We start from the raw sequence: 14375 nt of genomic DNA, 5'->3' as shown, positions 1-14375 counted from the left end.
GATCCGGTATGATGAGTGTTAAACTGACAAATTATTTCTGGCACGGGGTACATTTTAGGTGTATGTGAATGTGCTAATTTATTTTAAATATATTTATCTTGGTCTATTACGCAAAATTCTATACCATAAATGTTGGTTGAATTACATTACTCTGCAATTGATCTTATTTCTTGGTTAGCTTATATCTTATTTATAAAATAATTTATGTTATTTCATCTATGAAAATTAGATCTCCTTGAATACAATGAATATTCGGAAACATAAATTTATTAAAATTATCATATGAAGAATAAGTACTGCATGATGGAAAGTAAACTTAATTATATTTTTGGTCCTAATAACAAGCCGGATTTTCTTTTTCGATTTTTACATTTCGATTCGCAGTTTGGAGTATAACGAGCATTAAATTTACGATAGTTACATTTGCATATTTATATTTTCTATAGTTTTTATTTTTCTATATTTTAACTGTACAATTGATTCCTAGCTAAGCTTAATAAATATTTTACTATTGTACACATACTTTATGCAATATTTAAATAATACTAAGCATAATTCACTAGTGTATCACATGCTACAAATGCGTATTGAAGCTGACAGCATCGTTATAATGCTGCTCCTCTGGATCCTCCTGCTCGTGGTGCCTCTCAAGGGGCGTGCGGAGGCAGCAGGTGCAGATGCCGCCCAAGATGACGAGGACACAGAAAGCGGAGAGGGAGAGGGCAATGTTGAGCTCTCTGAGCAGAGTGAGAAATGAGGCGGACAGCAACCAGACACGTGCCCAGGTGACCACAGAGAACGCGAATGGGTCACGTTTCTCGGAGGGCACAGACTCGCCCATGCAGGTGAGTAACATGGCCTGAGCGCAGGAGATGCTAGCCTTGGGCAACGCAGCAAAGAGCATCCAGAGAGCAATCCCATAGACTTCTGGCACTGAAAGAGTTAACGGATTAGCTGGGCATAAGATATTACCGACTGTTCACCTACAGTCCACATCGTTGAAGAACCAGCAAAGACAACCCACGGCGCCGCCCAGAATGCAGAAGGTTCCAGCCCATTGCCACTTGTGGGCATTGTGGTTAAAGGTCAAGTACATGGCCAACAGGCAGCCGAGGATTTCGACCAGGCCAATGATAATGGTATTAGGCGACAGATAGTCGCGTCCAAAGGAGCGTATGTTGAGCAGCAGACCCACGTGGCCGATGAGGAACGTGGCCAGTGCCATGTGAGTGGCCATCATATGAATCTTGGCCCGCTTATGACCACGCCACAGCTCCAACCAACGGGCAGATGGTGGCTGAGCTCTCAGCTTATCACCCAAGTGCTCCAACCGGGCAGCCAAGTCGTGGGGTACCTTGTACCTTCGATCATTGACGCTGGCCGCCTTGAGTAGTAGCTCCATGACGTAATCCACTGCATCATCCATGGACCGGGAGTGCTGGAGCTGCCAGCGTGGCGAATCTGGCAGCCAGGGAAGCAGCAGGACAATCACAAGAGGCAACAATGTTATCCCAATTACAATCTGACGCCAACTGTGGGCGCCGGCAGCGATCGCAGGCAGCAGGATGACGCCAAGGGACCAGAAGGTCTCGTAGAGCAGCAGGACACCCTGACGATACTTGCCCGCCGTAATGTCTGTTACTGTGGGAACAAAGAGGGAACATGACTTAACTATATGATTACACTACAGCTGAAAGTGTACCTACATATGACCTGGCCGGAAGTCATCATAAAGCAACAACATACTCCGGAGAGGCAGCGAAACGAGCAATGCAAGCTAAAGTCATTGACCAGACCCGTGCAGATGCCGCAGCAGAGCAGGCCCAAAATGCCGGAGATGTGGACACTGCGTGGACTGAGAACTCGCATCAGGCGGGTGGAGACAACACCTCCAAGGAACATGCCAAAGAGATGCCAGTACTGAGACCAGGCAACGAAAATGTCGCACAGACAAACCAGATCGAACTCCATGATCAGGGAGTGGAAGCCCGGAGCATAGTTGAACTGCTGACACTGACGCATCGCATAGTTTCCATCGCCATAGGCCACCAGAACGGTGCACTGATCCTCTGTGACGCTACAGTTCTCGGCGACTCCATAGACACTCGTGTCGCAAGTAAACTCCTCATTGGGATAGATGTCTGGAGCCGTGAAGATGATGCAGGCCATGAACCAAGCAGCCGGAATCTTGCACAGAAAGATGATCAGCACAGATCGCAGTTGCCAGATGCCAAAATTGCCAAGAATCTGTGTGATAATGTCATCAGACTCGCTTTGCATTGGTCCGTTCCGGATCTCCGAGTCCGGGCAGCCGTGTATACAATATGATATCTGAGCCAAGGCGTCGGGATGCGGCGACGAGCGACGTGACTTCGGATTGTCGCCATTGATGCGGTAGCTTTTAGTCATCATCTTTCAGTTGAATTACATAAAGTTAGTTAATCAAAAAAAAAAAATATATTATCTAAGAAAAAAAGAATTTTTTTTAAATCAAAAGTTGAATTACATAAAATTAGTTAAACAAAAAAAATTAATATATTATTCAAGAAAAAAGACATTTTTTTTTTAAATAAAAAATATGTAACCTTTTTTTTTGTCAAATCAATTATTTTTGTATATTTTTTAGAAATATTAAAATTATACCTTTCTCTGGTTTTATTTTTATTTGCTTTCTAATTTTATTATAATTGCCTATGATTTTTGGTACAAGTTAAAAAAATATAACTAATGAGATCCATAGGGTTTATTTTTTTTGTAAATTAAAAAGAGGTATTTGAATTTTTTTCTATGTCAAATCAATTACTTGACTAACTGTATAATTTAGTAACCACGTCTTGCTGGTTTCGACCCTCCAGCATAACTGCGACTTCGCTATGGCGTTGCGTAAGCAGCTAAACATCTGGACAATCGAGGGGAACGGCTTCAATTGGTGCTAGCCAACGATATCGTCGCTAATCAAATTGTCACTCAAATTAATCAGACAATATCAATTGTCGGCGAAACCAAATATCGAATGCTCCTAATTGATTTTGACAATAGGCGGGTAGATTACTTTTTGATCTTGAGCAAAATTTGCATAAAATCATTTTCTTATTCTGACGCGTATGCTAACTTTTTGCAGTCAATGTCTTGCTGCCAGCACTTCTTTACCTTATTCTAATTTTTAGTTGTTTGTTGTTCAAAATTGTGAACTTAAATCGCGCGCCTGCAAAATTCTGCAATGGTTGGCAACTCGCTTGAAACTACGTTAGCCAAGACAGCAACCAACCAAACAACTTTTTACAGCGCCATCTTTGGCAAATCAACGAAAGCTATCAGCTTACATCAATTGGGCCATTAATCTTGATTTTCGCAATTGATCAATAAGAAGCATTGAACTCATACCCAGTTCATGCAAGTTAATTCAGGATGGCACTGCCCTTCTTGCCTGTAATTGCGTAGTACAATCTTCGTTTGGAATCTTATCTAATTTTTGTAATACTTGTCTAATTTTGTTTACATGAAGGAGATCTCGGACAAAATTACGCAATTTCTGGCAAGAAAGTTACGTGAATTTAGCTTGCGTCGAGTCTTTTGTGCCATTTCAAGTCCAGCTTCATTCCAGATCTGCAAAATGACGCCTTGTGACGAAAACTTGTTTTTGTAGGATTTTTTGTGATGCTGTTTGTAGACTAAAATTAGTAGTTGAAAAACGTCTTTTGTTAAGCTTTTTACTTTCAGTGCAGAAAAAATAAACAAACATTGATGGTGCACTTGCAGTCTGTGTTGGGAGAAAAGCAAAGTCAATCAGTTGTCTGCCTGCCACTAAAGTGAACACATGTGCCAAGCTATGGAGGTTGATAATATGGAGCCCAAATTGGATATCTACCGAGACTCGGTCGTCTTTATAACAGGCAAGTTTTAAATTGAAAATTGTGACTGATGCTGTTTTACAAGTGCACTTTTTTTGTAGGCGCCACTGGATTTGTGGGCAAGGCATTGCTGGAGAAGTTACTCTGGAGTTTTCCACAAATCGAGCGTATTTACATACTCATCAGACCCAAAGGTGGTGTCGGAGCCGAGCAGCGATTTCAAAATTTTCTGCAGAATGGGATTTTCGAGCGTTTACGAAGCGCTTATCCTGAACGCCTGAAGAAAATCGCCTACTTTCCTGGCAACATTGAGGATGATAACTTTGGTAAGACAAGCGAATAGAGAGTGAAAATGACTGGAAACTACTTTAGAGTCAATAAATCAATACCAACAGGTTTAAATGAGTTGGACAAACTCAAACTGTGCGCCCAAGTTCAAATTATTTTTCACAGCGCAGCAACAGTAAGTTGAAATCTGATATACTTCATTACTCCGCACTATACTCATCAATTTATATGTCATTATCGCTTACAGGTGCGATTTAATGAGTGTCTAAAGGTGGCAGCACGGGTCAATTCAGTTGCCACCTACAATCTGCTAGAGATGTGCAGGGAAATCACACAATTGAAGGTAGTTATTATTAATTTATAAATGATTATTATTTTATTATACCTGATTTATTTGTGTAAAGTTCTATTGAGAAACTTTGAGAATATCAGTAAATAAAAACGTCAGGTATTTTTGACTAAAGATAGATTAAACCAAGAATTCCAAATAAGAGGTTTGAGTTAAAAAAATAGATAACGACCGAGATGATCCTAGATATTAGTTTGTTTCTTTTGAATTATTCTGGTGAAGCATATATTTTTTACTGTTTTATATTTTTGTTTTAAAAATTAGCAATAACTAGTATTTTTCAACAAAATATAATTTGGTTTAATCAAAATTTATTAAATTGTTATAAAAAAGGGTTTTAAAAATATAATTTATGAAACATTTTATGATTTTAAAATAAAACTTTGAATTTCTTATCAATAATATAAATAAAAGTTTGCATATTAAGAACCACCAAATAATTTATATTTTCAGTACTAATCTATAGCTTAGAATCAAGTTACAACATATTTTTGATTCTTTATTTCAGAGTTTTCTCTATGTTTCGACTGCCTACTGCAATCCGGGTCGTAAATACGTAGATGAGTGCATCTATCCAACTCTTCCACCCGTGGATTGGCTACAGTTTCTCACGTGCACCAAGAAGATACCCGATGATTATCTGAATCGCATGGCCGACTATATAAAGGGTCCACATGTGAATACTTACACCTTTACAAAGTCAATAGCAGAGCAGATTGTTAACTCCTACAAGGACCTGATACCCATTGTCATTGTGCGTCCATCGATTGTAACGGCAGCGTACAAGGAACCTTATCCAGGTTGGATTGATAATATACAGGCGATCAGTGGGATTATGATGGAGATTGGCAAGGGCGGCATAAGCAGCATATTGGGCGACAAGAATCTCATCTGCGATATCATTCCAGTGGATTTTGTAGTCAATGCAATGATAATGATGGCTCACAAAGCAGAGCTCGGCAGGTGAGTAGATAAGGACAGTTTAAAATACTTATTTAAAGCTCGTTTTTCATTTTGTAGCATCAGCATTTGCAATGCCACTTCGGGTGTTACGAATCCCATCAGCTGGCAGAGATTGGGTGAACTTACCATGAAATGGTCACGCATTTATCCCACAAAGCGCATGATCATGTTTCCCAATTTCAAGTATCGTCGCAATTCCCTAAAACACGAGTTGGCCGTGTGGTTGCTTCACTTTGTGCCCGCCATCTTCATGGATCTGCGCACGCTTCTCCTGGGACAGAAGAAACGCTTCGTCACGCCGATTGCCAGTAGATTTCGACAGGCCTGCTTGGCAGGTAGGCTAGATTAATCCCGAAATTAATCAAGTACAGCATTTCGGCATTATTTTAGGCAGTTTCTTTTCGCTCAATGAATGGATCTTTAAGAATCGCAGTCGATACTACTTTAAGGACTTGATTGAGAATGGAACATTTCGCATGCTCTACTGGAATCTGGATGAGCTCGATTACGATGATTATATCCGGTGTCATATGATAGGCATTAACAGATATTTACATCGTGAAAAGTTTACAATTGATGCGAATAAAATGCAGGTGACCAGGTGAGTTCCATTATTGACTATAATCTTCATTTTAAATGAAATAACATTGAAATCTCCTAGAGTCTATTGGTTTTGGATTTTCGCTCATCTCTTTTTCTATATGATGATTGTTTATGTGTTTTTATAGTCAGATTGAAATAAACGACAAAGCAAAAATGTTTGTTAAGATTGTGCAAATCACAGAGAATTGAGTTTTATTAGCTACTTTTAAAATCTTGCAACCGATCCTGATACTTATAAGCGTGTATTATGCACATCGGACTCTATCGTCCAGACTGGCGCATTCAATGGCGATTGCTCCTTCTTGTCCTGCTGCTCCAACTGGGGCACAACAGGAACTGTGCTGGTCCGAGGTGTTAGGAGCAGGCAGGTACAGATGCCTCCGAGTATGCTGAAGACGCAGTAGGAGGTGAGGGACAGTGCCGTATCGATCTTCTTAAGTACGTTGAAGAACGGTGCCGAGAGGAGCCACACACGTGCCCAAGTGACAACGGAGAATACAAAGAGTTGCTTCTTATTGGCCGGCACCAGCTCATTCATGCAGGCCAAGAGCATGGACTGGGCACAGGAGACCGCAGCCTTTGGTATGGTCGCGATGATCATCCACAAAGACACCTTCAGATCAGCATTCACTGGGGAGGAGTTGAAAAACCATGATGATTAGTTCAAGTATGTATAGAATGTCGAATCCAAACTCACTTGAGTCCGCGCCAGTGAAGAGCCAACCTAGACAGCCCAGCATCCCGGCCAGAATGTTGAAGGTGCCAGCACATTGCCACTTCCATTTGTTGTGCTTCAGGGTGAAATGCAGCGCCAGAAAGCATCCAATTATCTCTGAGAAACCTGTAACCTCAGCACATTAAAAGACATTCCATAAACTGCTTTAAGTATATCGATATCTCACCCATAGCTATGGTATTGGGCACCAGATAATCTCTGCCAAAGGATCGTATATTGAGAAGCATGCCCATGAAGTTGATGACAAAGAACGCCAATGCCAAGTGGGAGGCCACCATGTGGGTCTTGGCTCGTTTACCCTGCCACAACTGTGTCCAGGGTGCAGCTGCTGGCTGTGCCTTCAGCTTCTCACTGAGCAGCTCCAGTTGCAGCCTGAAGTCTGGCGGTATTTTGAAGCAACGATCATTGATCTCAGCGCCCTCACGCACCATCTGCTCCACATTATCGATCGCCTGGCGATCCGAGGCGTGTCTGAGCAGCCAGCGCGGTGAGTCTGGTGTCCAGTACAACAGGACAATCAGCATAACTGTGGGGAATGTAATGCCCACATAGATCAGTGACCAGCTGTTGAAGAAGGACGACAATGTGGGCAGCACGATGACGCCAATGGACCAGAAGGTATCGTACAGTATAATAGCGCCAATGCGATGCATACCAGCGGTTATATCGGTAACTGAAAGATTGATATGGATATAAATATCAATGTAGAAATACACCTTAATTTAATAGATAGATAATATATATATGGCAATAAATATACAAGTAATTTCTTTCAAAAAAAAAAAAAAATTTATAAAAATAAAATGTATTTAAAGGAATAACACTTATTTCGATTTTTCAATAAAAAACTATGAAAATCCGTTTCTTGGCTTTAAAATAAATGTTACAAGATAACAAATAAAAAATTAGTGCTATATTTATTTAATTGTTTTGAGAAAGCTTAAAAGTTTGTGCTATCTCAAAACTATATTAGTAAAACGGAAATGCTTTTATTATAGTATGTTGATATTTTGAAATCAGAGTGGATAATAAGAGCTTGAAACGATTTGTATTAAACATATTATAAAAGAATATTGTTTTCTTTAAATCAGATTTTGCTAATATGGATTGAATTATAAATTTATTTCTTATTATTTGTATCATATTTTCTTTACATTGATTCATTAAGTTGCAATTTTATTTCAGATATAGATTTAGATATATTTAGTTAAAGACTTGGATAGATTTGACTTACATATGGCCTGTCCAGCGGTGAACATGACGGCACAACACACTGCCGAGAGACAACGGAAGGCGCAGTGGAGGCTGAAGTCACGGGCGTATCCAGTGACAACGCCACAGAGGATCTGGGCAATCGCACCCACACAGTAGGTGCTACGCGGACTAATGGCCAGCATCATCTTGGTGCCCAGCACTCCACCGACAAGCACTCCAAACAGATGCCAGTACTGTGTCCAGGCAATGAAGATGTCCCTCAGACACACCAGATTGAATTGCATGATGAGTGAATCGAAGCTGGACACATACTCGAATTGCTTGCATTCGCTGCTGCTGCTCGTAATCTCGTCCAACACTTGGCACTGGTTATCCGAGACACTGTAGTTGGAGCTGCTGTTGAGGTAACTCGTATCGCAGGTGAACTCCGTGCGGGGATACAGCTCGGGAGCCGTGAAGATGATGCAGGCCATGAACCAAGCGGCGGGAATCTTGCACAGAAAGATGATCAGGATGGTTCGCAGCTGCCAGATGCCAAAGTTGCCCACAACATCGCCAATGATATCGCTGCTAGGAGCTGCCACTGTCGCATATGGTGTCGCTGCTCTCCTAATGCTTCCAGTTCTCTCGTTATCAATTTGATTGGAGTGCAAAACATTGCGATGTGATAATTGTGGACTTGGCACCGGGGAACGTCCACCGCCTTGAATTGTTGACGCTTGATTGACCATTTCCAATGATTTTCTAGTTGAACATTTTACGATTGTCCACGAAGTCAACTCTTCTGTAAATATCAATCGAAAGCGAACCATTTAGTTGCTATGCGTGACATAATTTGTCATTTATTCATTTTATTTATGGATAAATATTAGCCTGCGATATATATAAAAAAACATTTGTTTACTCTCTCCTCTTTTGCCCACCAACAGCCCAGCTCAATTGAAATCAATTGAAAACAGTTCCAGTTAAAATCAGTTGACTTCCCGTGACGACGGCATTGGATTTCAAAGTAAAATTCATCAAATGCCTGTGGTTCGAAATTTGATCCAGTTTTTTTTGTGTGTGTTATTCAGCTTTGACCAACCAACGTGAAACTTCTGTTTTAATGGTGTCAAACGTGTCTTACTTTCAAGCACAAGTTTAATAAATGCAAATACTTTAAATAATTTTTATTAAAGATTTTGAATACTCTTGTCGAAATCTTTATAATAAAGGGTCACAAACTGTAATCTCTCTTTAACCACACAGTACTAAGTATTAGCAATTGTACTGAAAGCTTGTTTTTTTAAGCATTACAATTGATCCAAAAATTAGTTGAGATAAAATCCAAGTAATTTTTCGTGGACTGAAATCCTGAACTAATTTTATCAATTAAATAATTTTTGTTGGAAACACTTCACTATAAATAGAGAAGAGCTTAAATACAAATTTTTATCATAATTCCGAGCAGTGTTCTTTGCAAATTTTGCACTATTTCACAAGTTAAGAATAAAAAGAGATACCTCTTGAACTTTGCGTGGTTTGGTAACTTCATTAAGTTCCAGGCATAAAAGAACTCACATATAATACACATTTCAGCCTTATCGTGATTGTAACCGGGTTATCCTCAAGTATTTATAAAATGCGAGCAACATGTGATATGATATCTTTCAATTGTAATGTCTACTGGGTTACCAAAATCATATTTATATTCGTTATTTGTCCGTTAATATTGACATTTGATTAATACTTGGCTTTTAGCAACTTCACTTTACATATTTCCCGAGAGAGGTGCTAACTTGGTTTGATCTATCAATATGCAAGGAGTGCGATTTCATGTGGAGCAGAAACAATGCCGCAGACATCTGTCAACCGTCGCATGGGGCGTGCAAATATTTTAATTTCAAATTTAACCGGTAGTGTTAATTGCACGGGGGTCCGCCCTGGTACGGAGATTACAAAACTGGTTCCCCAATATTTCATATTTGAGTTTTCCATTTGAATTCCAAAGCATTGATTGGCACTTTTCTATTAGCTGACCATGGGACAAACACAATTAGTTGAATTACTTGTTGTGCAAATGCAAATTATTGATATACTATACTTATACTAAATAGAGCACAATTTACTAATGGACTGTGGGCAATATTAGAATTTCATTTTAAATTAATTAACTAAGCAAATATGCAGGTGACAATTGATCAATTTCCGCAACTGGATCAATTTATTCCTGTAGATGGAAATCGTTAAAATGAAAACAAGTTAGAAACTTTAGGCCTGATCTATACATTAGTTGTATTTTATTTACTTTTGTTATTTACATACGCGTATTTTACAATCTTGACTCAATTTTCATATAGTTTTTTTTTTTTGAATTTAATTAACACCAAGCTTTTGTCTTTTCAATAATTATTTACTTTGTGCCTTCTGTGTTAGTTTTGTTGATTTTTTGTACTTCTATGTTTATTTATTTGATAGCATACAAATGAATATAAACTTATTAAGCAACAATAAACAATTTGTTTGATACGACTATGTTCAATCGTTTATGGTAGCGTTTCAATTTGCACGTTGCGCGTTTTTTCGAGCAGCGGTTTCAAACAGCGCGCGAGCGTCTTAATCGGTCGAGGAACGGAATCGAACTGACGACGAGACGCTTTATAGATATAGAAGACGAAGGCACTATCGTAGGTTCGACACTCGGTGCGTTAATTTTCTTAATGAATTTGTGCAAATAATAAAAAAATATTGACTGCTTGGTTTTGAAAATGTTCTTCAAACCGAACTCTTTCCGCTTGAACTAGTCGAGTTTTACATTTCTCGACTGAATTCAAGGTCCAACCGGAACTGTCGTCTGCATCATCAAGTTTCAACAGGATATTGTATTTAATTGTGAGTCCTAGTTTGGTATCCCCTTTATCTTCACTTAATCAATAAATTCTTTATTTTATTAAGGTTGACACAAGCTCGAGTACTTTCTGTGGTATTCACTGCGATATATCTTTAATAGATTATTACTTGAGTGAGTGCTGATAATGGTCATTAAACTTATTATAATCGAGTAAATCCACTTACTACGACTGAGAGCCGATAAGAACACCCTTTAAGTTGCCTCCGCTTAAAATGTGTTTTGCTTATTTAATCTTTAGTGTACCTGTCGTATTTATACTTGAATTTGATTTTGTAGAGTGACGCATTGTAATCTATTTTCAAATCGCTGACACAGATAAATTCTTAAAAATAGTGCCAACTTCTGACAACCGTAGGTTAATGCCAATTAAGCAGTGTATATTCGAATTGTGATCTACTTTCCAACAATCGAACTGCATTTTTATTATCTACAGGTTGCAATTTTTGAAAATTTTTCATCTATATATTTATCGACTAATGAACTCTTTAATATGCTTGTCGGATACTCTTTGCTTTTTTAAGTAAAGCTGTGTAAATATTTATGCCGTTATTAGTGATATACATAATTGCTAAATAAATGATATACAAAAATAAATATTACATTTATTTGTTTGATTTGTTTATTACTTATTCAAAGTCAACAAAAATCAGTCGACAAAAAAATAAACATACAGTTGAAACTAAAATTAGAAAATTAATTTAAAATAAAGAGTTAAACATTTAGATGAAAAGCCAGGAGATATTTAAAAATTGTTGTATATTATAAAAAAATATTCTAAAGGTTTTAAATCAAATTAAATCACGCCTTTTGATTATTTTATAATACTAATTGAACTCAAACCTCTCACATTAGTTATTAATTAAAAATACTGGATATATTTCAATTTAATTCAATTAGCCATTGATTAACGCATGTCTGCCACCATCAATCTCTTGTGTTAAAGTTATTGTCGATTACGTCAAACCGAATAGATGTGCGAAAGGCGGATTTTTAATAATTTTATAACTATTTATATAATTTATTTTTAAATGATATAGTATAATAACATTTTATGACTTATATCGATTAATCGCATTGGGCATCTAATTTCTTGCACTGCTTGACGGAAATAAAGTGTTGCATACTTTCGGGCGGCTCTGAAAGTCAGAATTCAAATACTATGCATACTGCTGTGCGGCTTAACGGCAGCCTCGTTGACTTCCGTTAGACTGTCACACTCGTGAATTGTATTGAAATTGATGTGCCAGAGATCGGCTATGCTTACGGCAACGTTTTGTTCAAAGTTTCGGATCAACTCATTGCTATATCCACTCACATCGGAGCTGGCAGTGCTGCAGCGACGTAGAATTACGGCGGAATTGCGACGATAGGTGTTGGGTGTGGGCACCTGACCGACTTGCAGTTGCTCTGTATTCCAATAGTAGCGATTGAGGAAACGCATTGCGATGCCATACACCCAGCCCACGGTGGCAATTATGGTAATGGGCAGCAGTCGATGTATCACGGTCAAGGTACTCAATAATGGCGAGAAGACCAAGCACAAACGGCCAAAACTGACCACGGAGAGCATCAGCAGGACACGTTTTTCGGGCGAAACCATTTCCCCCGTGCAGGTGGTGAGCACGGCTATGGAAGCCGAATTGGCAAACTTCAACAGCATCCAAAAGATGAGCTCCAATCCCACGCGACGTGAGTTGCGGTCTGAATGAAAGCGAATAACTTAAATATTGTATATTATTCGATAATACTCGTATGCTTACCACTTTCGGGTAGCAGCCAGACCAGATAAGTGCACAGACCTGCGACAATCATAAGATTGCCAGCCCAGCGGAAATAGCGACGTGTGTAGAGTATAAAGTAGAGTCCAACAAAGACGCCCACCATTTCGGCAAAGCCCAGTGCGGCGGTATTCACGTGAACCTGCGCCTCGCCCAGGCTACGAATCATCAGCAGTATAATGTTATATAAGACCTGAGCACAGCCCCAGATAAGATGTATATATATAAGCTGTCGACGCTTTGTCTCCTTATCCCAAATCTGGCAGTAATTGCTTTTCGGCTTTGCACTCAGTTCTGCAGCGTAGACAGTTAGCTGCACGTCTAGGGTTAAGGGCACCATGCGATTGTTATATGTGGCCGATTCCAGGAGCATTCGCAGTGCCGGCTCGACACGCTGTTGGCGCAGCAGCCAACGTGGCGCATCCGTAATCCAGCGATGCAGCCAGACGAGCACAATGAGCGACGATGAGATGGCCACATAGAGATGACTCCAGTTATTAAAGTAGATGGATATGGCAGGTAATAGAACCAGGCCAATCGACCAGAACAACTCGGACAGTGTGACCACCAAAATGCGTGCTTTACCCGACGTAATATCCGTCACTGCCGATAGAGTTGAATATGAAATCAGTTTGTTCCTTAAGTCTTTTGTTTTCGCTTACGGATAAAGTGACCCGCGGTGTACATTACCGTGCAGCAAACGGAGGTCAGGCAACGGAAATAGATGTGCAGCTGATAGGTGTCCACCAGGCCAGTTAGATTGCCGCAAAAGATCTGGCCTAGCATGCCCAGCAGCATCAGGCGACGCGGACTAATACTGCTGACCAAATGGAAGAATAAGTAATGATCAGAGGGTAATATACGAAGGACTCACTGCCGCAGCGCTTGATGGGCCAACAGTCCGCCGAGGAGTGCGCCAAGAGCATGAAAGGATTGCGTGACTGCAACCAAAACGCGACGAGAACAAATCAAATCAAACTGTGTTATCAGCGATTTGTACGCCGTATTGTGTTCTACTTTCTCACAAGGCATCGTTTCCTGAGTCGATGTCGTTGCATTCCAGGTCTGTGCATAATGTTGGACAAATGTCTGAGACAAGCTCTGTGCATAGGCATTGCACACCTGCACACTGAACAGTCGATCCGTGTTGCGACTGTGCAACATGCTGCTCCGACCTTCCACTACATGGCTGCCATTCCAAGAGGCCGAATGACACACTAGCTCGCCCCGCTGAGGATATGGTGCCGTATAGATGATGCAGGCCATGAACCATGCTGTCGGTATCTTGCACAGGAAGATCAATAGAATGGTACGTAGTTGCCAGCGCCCAAAGGAACCATTGATGTGTTCCACAATATCCACGCCCGGATGCGGAGCAGAGGATTTGCGACGTTGGCAGATTGTATCCACGGCCGTCATGATCAGCCTGACATTAACACGCGTACTGAGCTTTCGCTAATTTTTCATCGACCATATAGATTATGCCGCATTGGGAAAATATATTTCACGTTTATTTTTGTTGTTAGCTCAGTCCACAAATTGGGTGCAAATTAGTTGACGTCGCGACGTCTCTTTTTACTTTGTATCATAATGAGAACTACGTAAGGCCATATGCAAATAATATTATCTAAAATAAGAATTCGTTTTGTGGAGAAGCGATCAGACCCTGTGAGCATCTGAGCATATCAGTTTTTATCTCATA

General features: G+C 39.9%; 4 protein-coding genes across 5 annotated transcripts; 1 reads left to right on the top strand and 3 right to left on the bottom strand.

The window, feature by feature from the left end:
- Nucleotides 1-488: 488 nt before the first annotated feature.
- On the bottom strand, nt 489-2409 carry LOC117792663 (solute carrier family 22 member 3). The gene is made up of 3 exons (XM_034632878.1): nt 1707-2409; nt 988-1641; nt 489-933 (listed from the first exon to the last, which is right to left on the bottom strand). Exons 1-3 carry the CDS (start codon nt 2407-2409, stop codon nt 575-577), a joined length of 1716 nt encoding a protein of 571 aa, XP_034488769.1. The 3' UTR covers nt 489-574.
- Nucleotides 2410-3703: 1294 nt separating this feature from the next.
- LOC117791426 (putative fatty acyl-CoA reductase CG5065) lies at nt 3704-6234 on the top strand. Its single transcript, XM_034631167.1, has 8 exons — nt 3704-3893; nt 3953-4177; nt 4247-4314; nt 4387-4482; nt 4997-5451; nt 5509-5786; nt 5842-6052; nt 6113-6234. Exons 1-8 carry the CDS (start codon nt 3818-3820, stop codon nt 6177-6179), a joined length of 1476 nt encoding a protein of 491 aa, XP_034487058.1. The 5' UTR covers nt 3704-3817; the 3' UTR covers nt 6180-6234.
- LOC117791425 (solute carrier family 22 member 13) lies at nt 6211-10665 on the bottom strand. 2 transcript variants are annotated; one of them, XM_034631165.1, is made up of 5 exons: nt 10310-10665; nt 8025-8789; nt 6957-7463; nt 6752-6895; nt 6211-6684 (listed from the first exon to the last, which is right to left on the bottom strand). In XM_034631165.1, exons 2-5 carry the CDS (start codon nt 8734-8736, stop codon nt 6287-6289), a joined length of 1761 nt encoding a protein of 586 aa, XP_034487056.1. In that variant the 5' UTR covers nt 8737-8789; nt 10310-10665; the 3' UTR covers nt 6211-6286. The 2 variants fall into 2 exon arrangements, with proteins under 2 accessions (XP_034487056.1, XP_034487057.1); XM_034631166.1 differs by having other exon boundaries at nt 10468-10665.
- A 1358-nt stretch (nt 10666-12023) lies between these two features.
- Nucleotides 12024-14113, bottom strand: LOC117790497 (solute carrier family 22 member 19). Its single transcript, XM_034629958.1, has 4 exons — nt 13548-14113; nt 13336-13490; nt 12656-13276; nt 12024-12596 (listed from the first exon to the last, which is right to left on the bottom strand). The coding sequence occupies exons 1-4, from the start codon at nt 14090-14092 to the stop codon at nt 12046-12048; spliced, it is 1872 nt and encodes a 623-aa protein (XP_034485849.1). The 5' UTR covers nt 14093-14113; the 3' UTR covers nt 12024-12045.
- Between the last annotated feature and the right edge of the window lie 262 nt (nt 14114-14375).

Source organism: Drosophila innubila (assembly GCF_004354385.1).
Source record: "Drosophila innubila isolate TH190305 chromosome 3R unlocalized genomic scaffold, UK_Dinn_1.0 2_E_3R, whole genome shotgun sequence".
NCBI lineage: Eukaryota > Metazoa > Arthropoda > Insecta > Diptera > Drosophilidae > Drosophila > Drosophila innubila.
Note: the sequence above shows the minus strand (reverse complement) of the source record. Positions and strands in the feature narration are given on the sequence as shown.

What these genes read in the sequence shown, in the direction of transcription:
- LOC117792663 (XM_034632878.1), bottom strand. Translation starts at nt 2,409, where the DNA reads ATGACTAAAAGCTACCGCATCAATGGCGACAATCCGAAGTCACGTCGC. An exon ending in GACTTCCGGCCAGGTCATAT is followed by an intron (nt 1,642 to 1,706) that starts GTAGGTACACTT and finishes TTGTTCCCACAG; the next exon opens with TAACAGACATTACGGCGGGC. An exon ending in GTTCTTCAACGATGTGGACT is followed by an intron (nt 934 to 987) that starts GTAGGTGAACAG and finishes TAACTCTTTCAG; the next exon opens with TGCCAGAAGTCTATGGGATT.
- LOC117791426 (XM_034631167.1), top strand. Translation starts at nt 3,818, where the DNA reads ATGTGCCAAGCTATGGAGGTTGATAATATGGAGCCCAAATTGGATATC. An exon ending in CATTGAGGATGATAACTTTG is followed by an intron (nt 4,178 to 4,246) that starts GTAAGACAAGCG and finishes CAATACCAACAG; the next exon opens with GTTTAAATGAGTTGGACAAA. An exon ending in TTTTTCACAGCGCAGCAACA is followed by an intron (nt 4,315 to 4,386) that starts GTAAGTTGAAAT and finishes TATCGCTTACAG; the next exon opens with GTGCGATTTAATGAGTGTCT.
- LOC117791425 (XM_034631165.1), bottom strand. Translation starts at nt 8,736, where the DNA reads ATGGTCAATCAAGCGTCAACAATTCAAGGCGGTGGACGTTCCCCGGTG. An exon ending in CACCGCTGGACAGGCCATAT is followed by an intron (nt 7,464 to 8,024) that starts GTAAGTCAAATC and finishes TCAATCTTTCAG; the next exon opens with TTACCGATATAACCGCTGGT. An exon ending in GCCCAATACCATAGCTATGG is followed by an intron (nt 6,896 to 6,956) that starts GTGAGATATCGA and finishes CTGAGGTTACAG; the next exon opens with GTTTCTCAGAGATAATTGGA.
- LOC117790497 (XM_034629958.1), bottom strand. Translation starts at nt 14,092, where the DNA reads ATGACGGCCGTGGATACAATCTGCCAACGTCGCAAATCCTCTGCTCCG. An exon ending in CACCGCGGGTCACTTTATCC is followed by an intron (nt 13,277 to 13,335) that starts GTAAGCGAAAAC and finishes CTCTATCGGCAG; the next exon opens with TGACGGATATTACGTCGGGT. An exon ending in CTGGCTGCTACCCGAAAGTG is followed by an intron (nt 12,597 to 12,655) that starts GTAAGCATACGA and finishes GCTTTCATTCAG; the next exon opens with ACCGCAACTCACGTCGCGTG.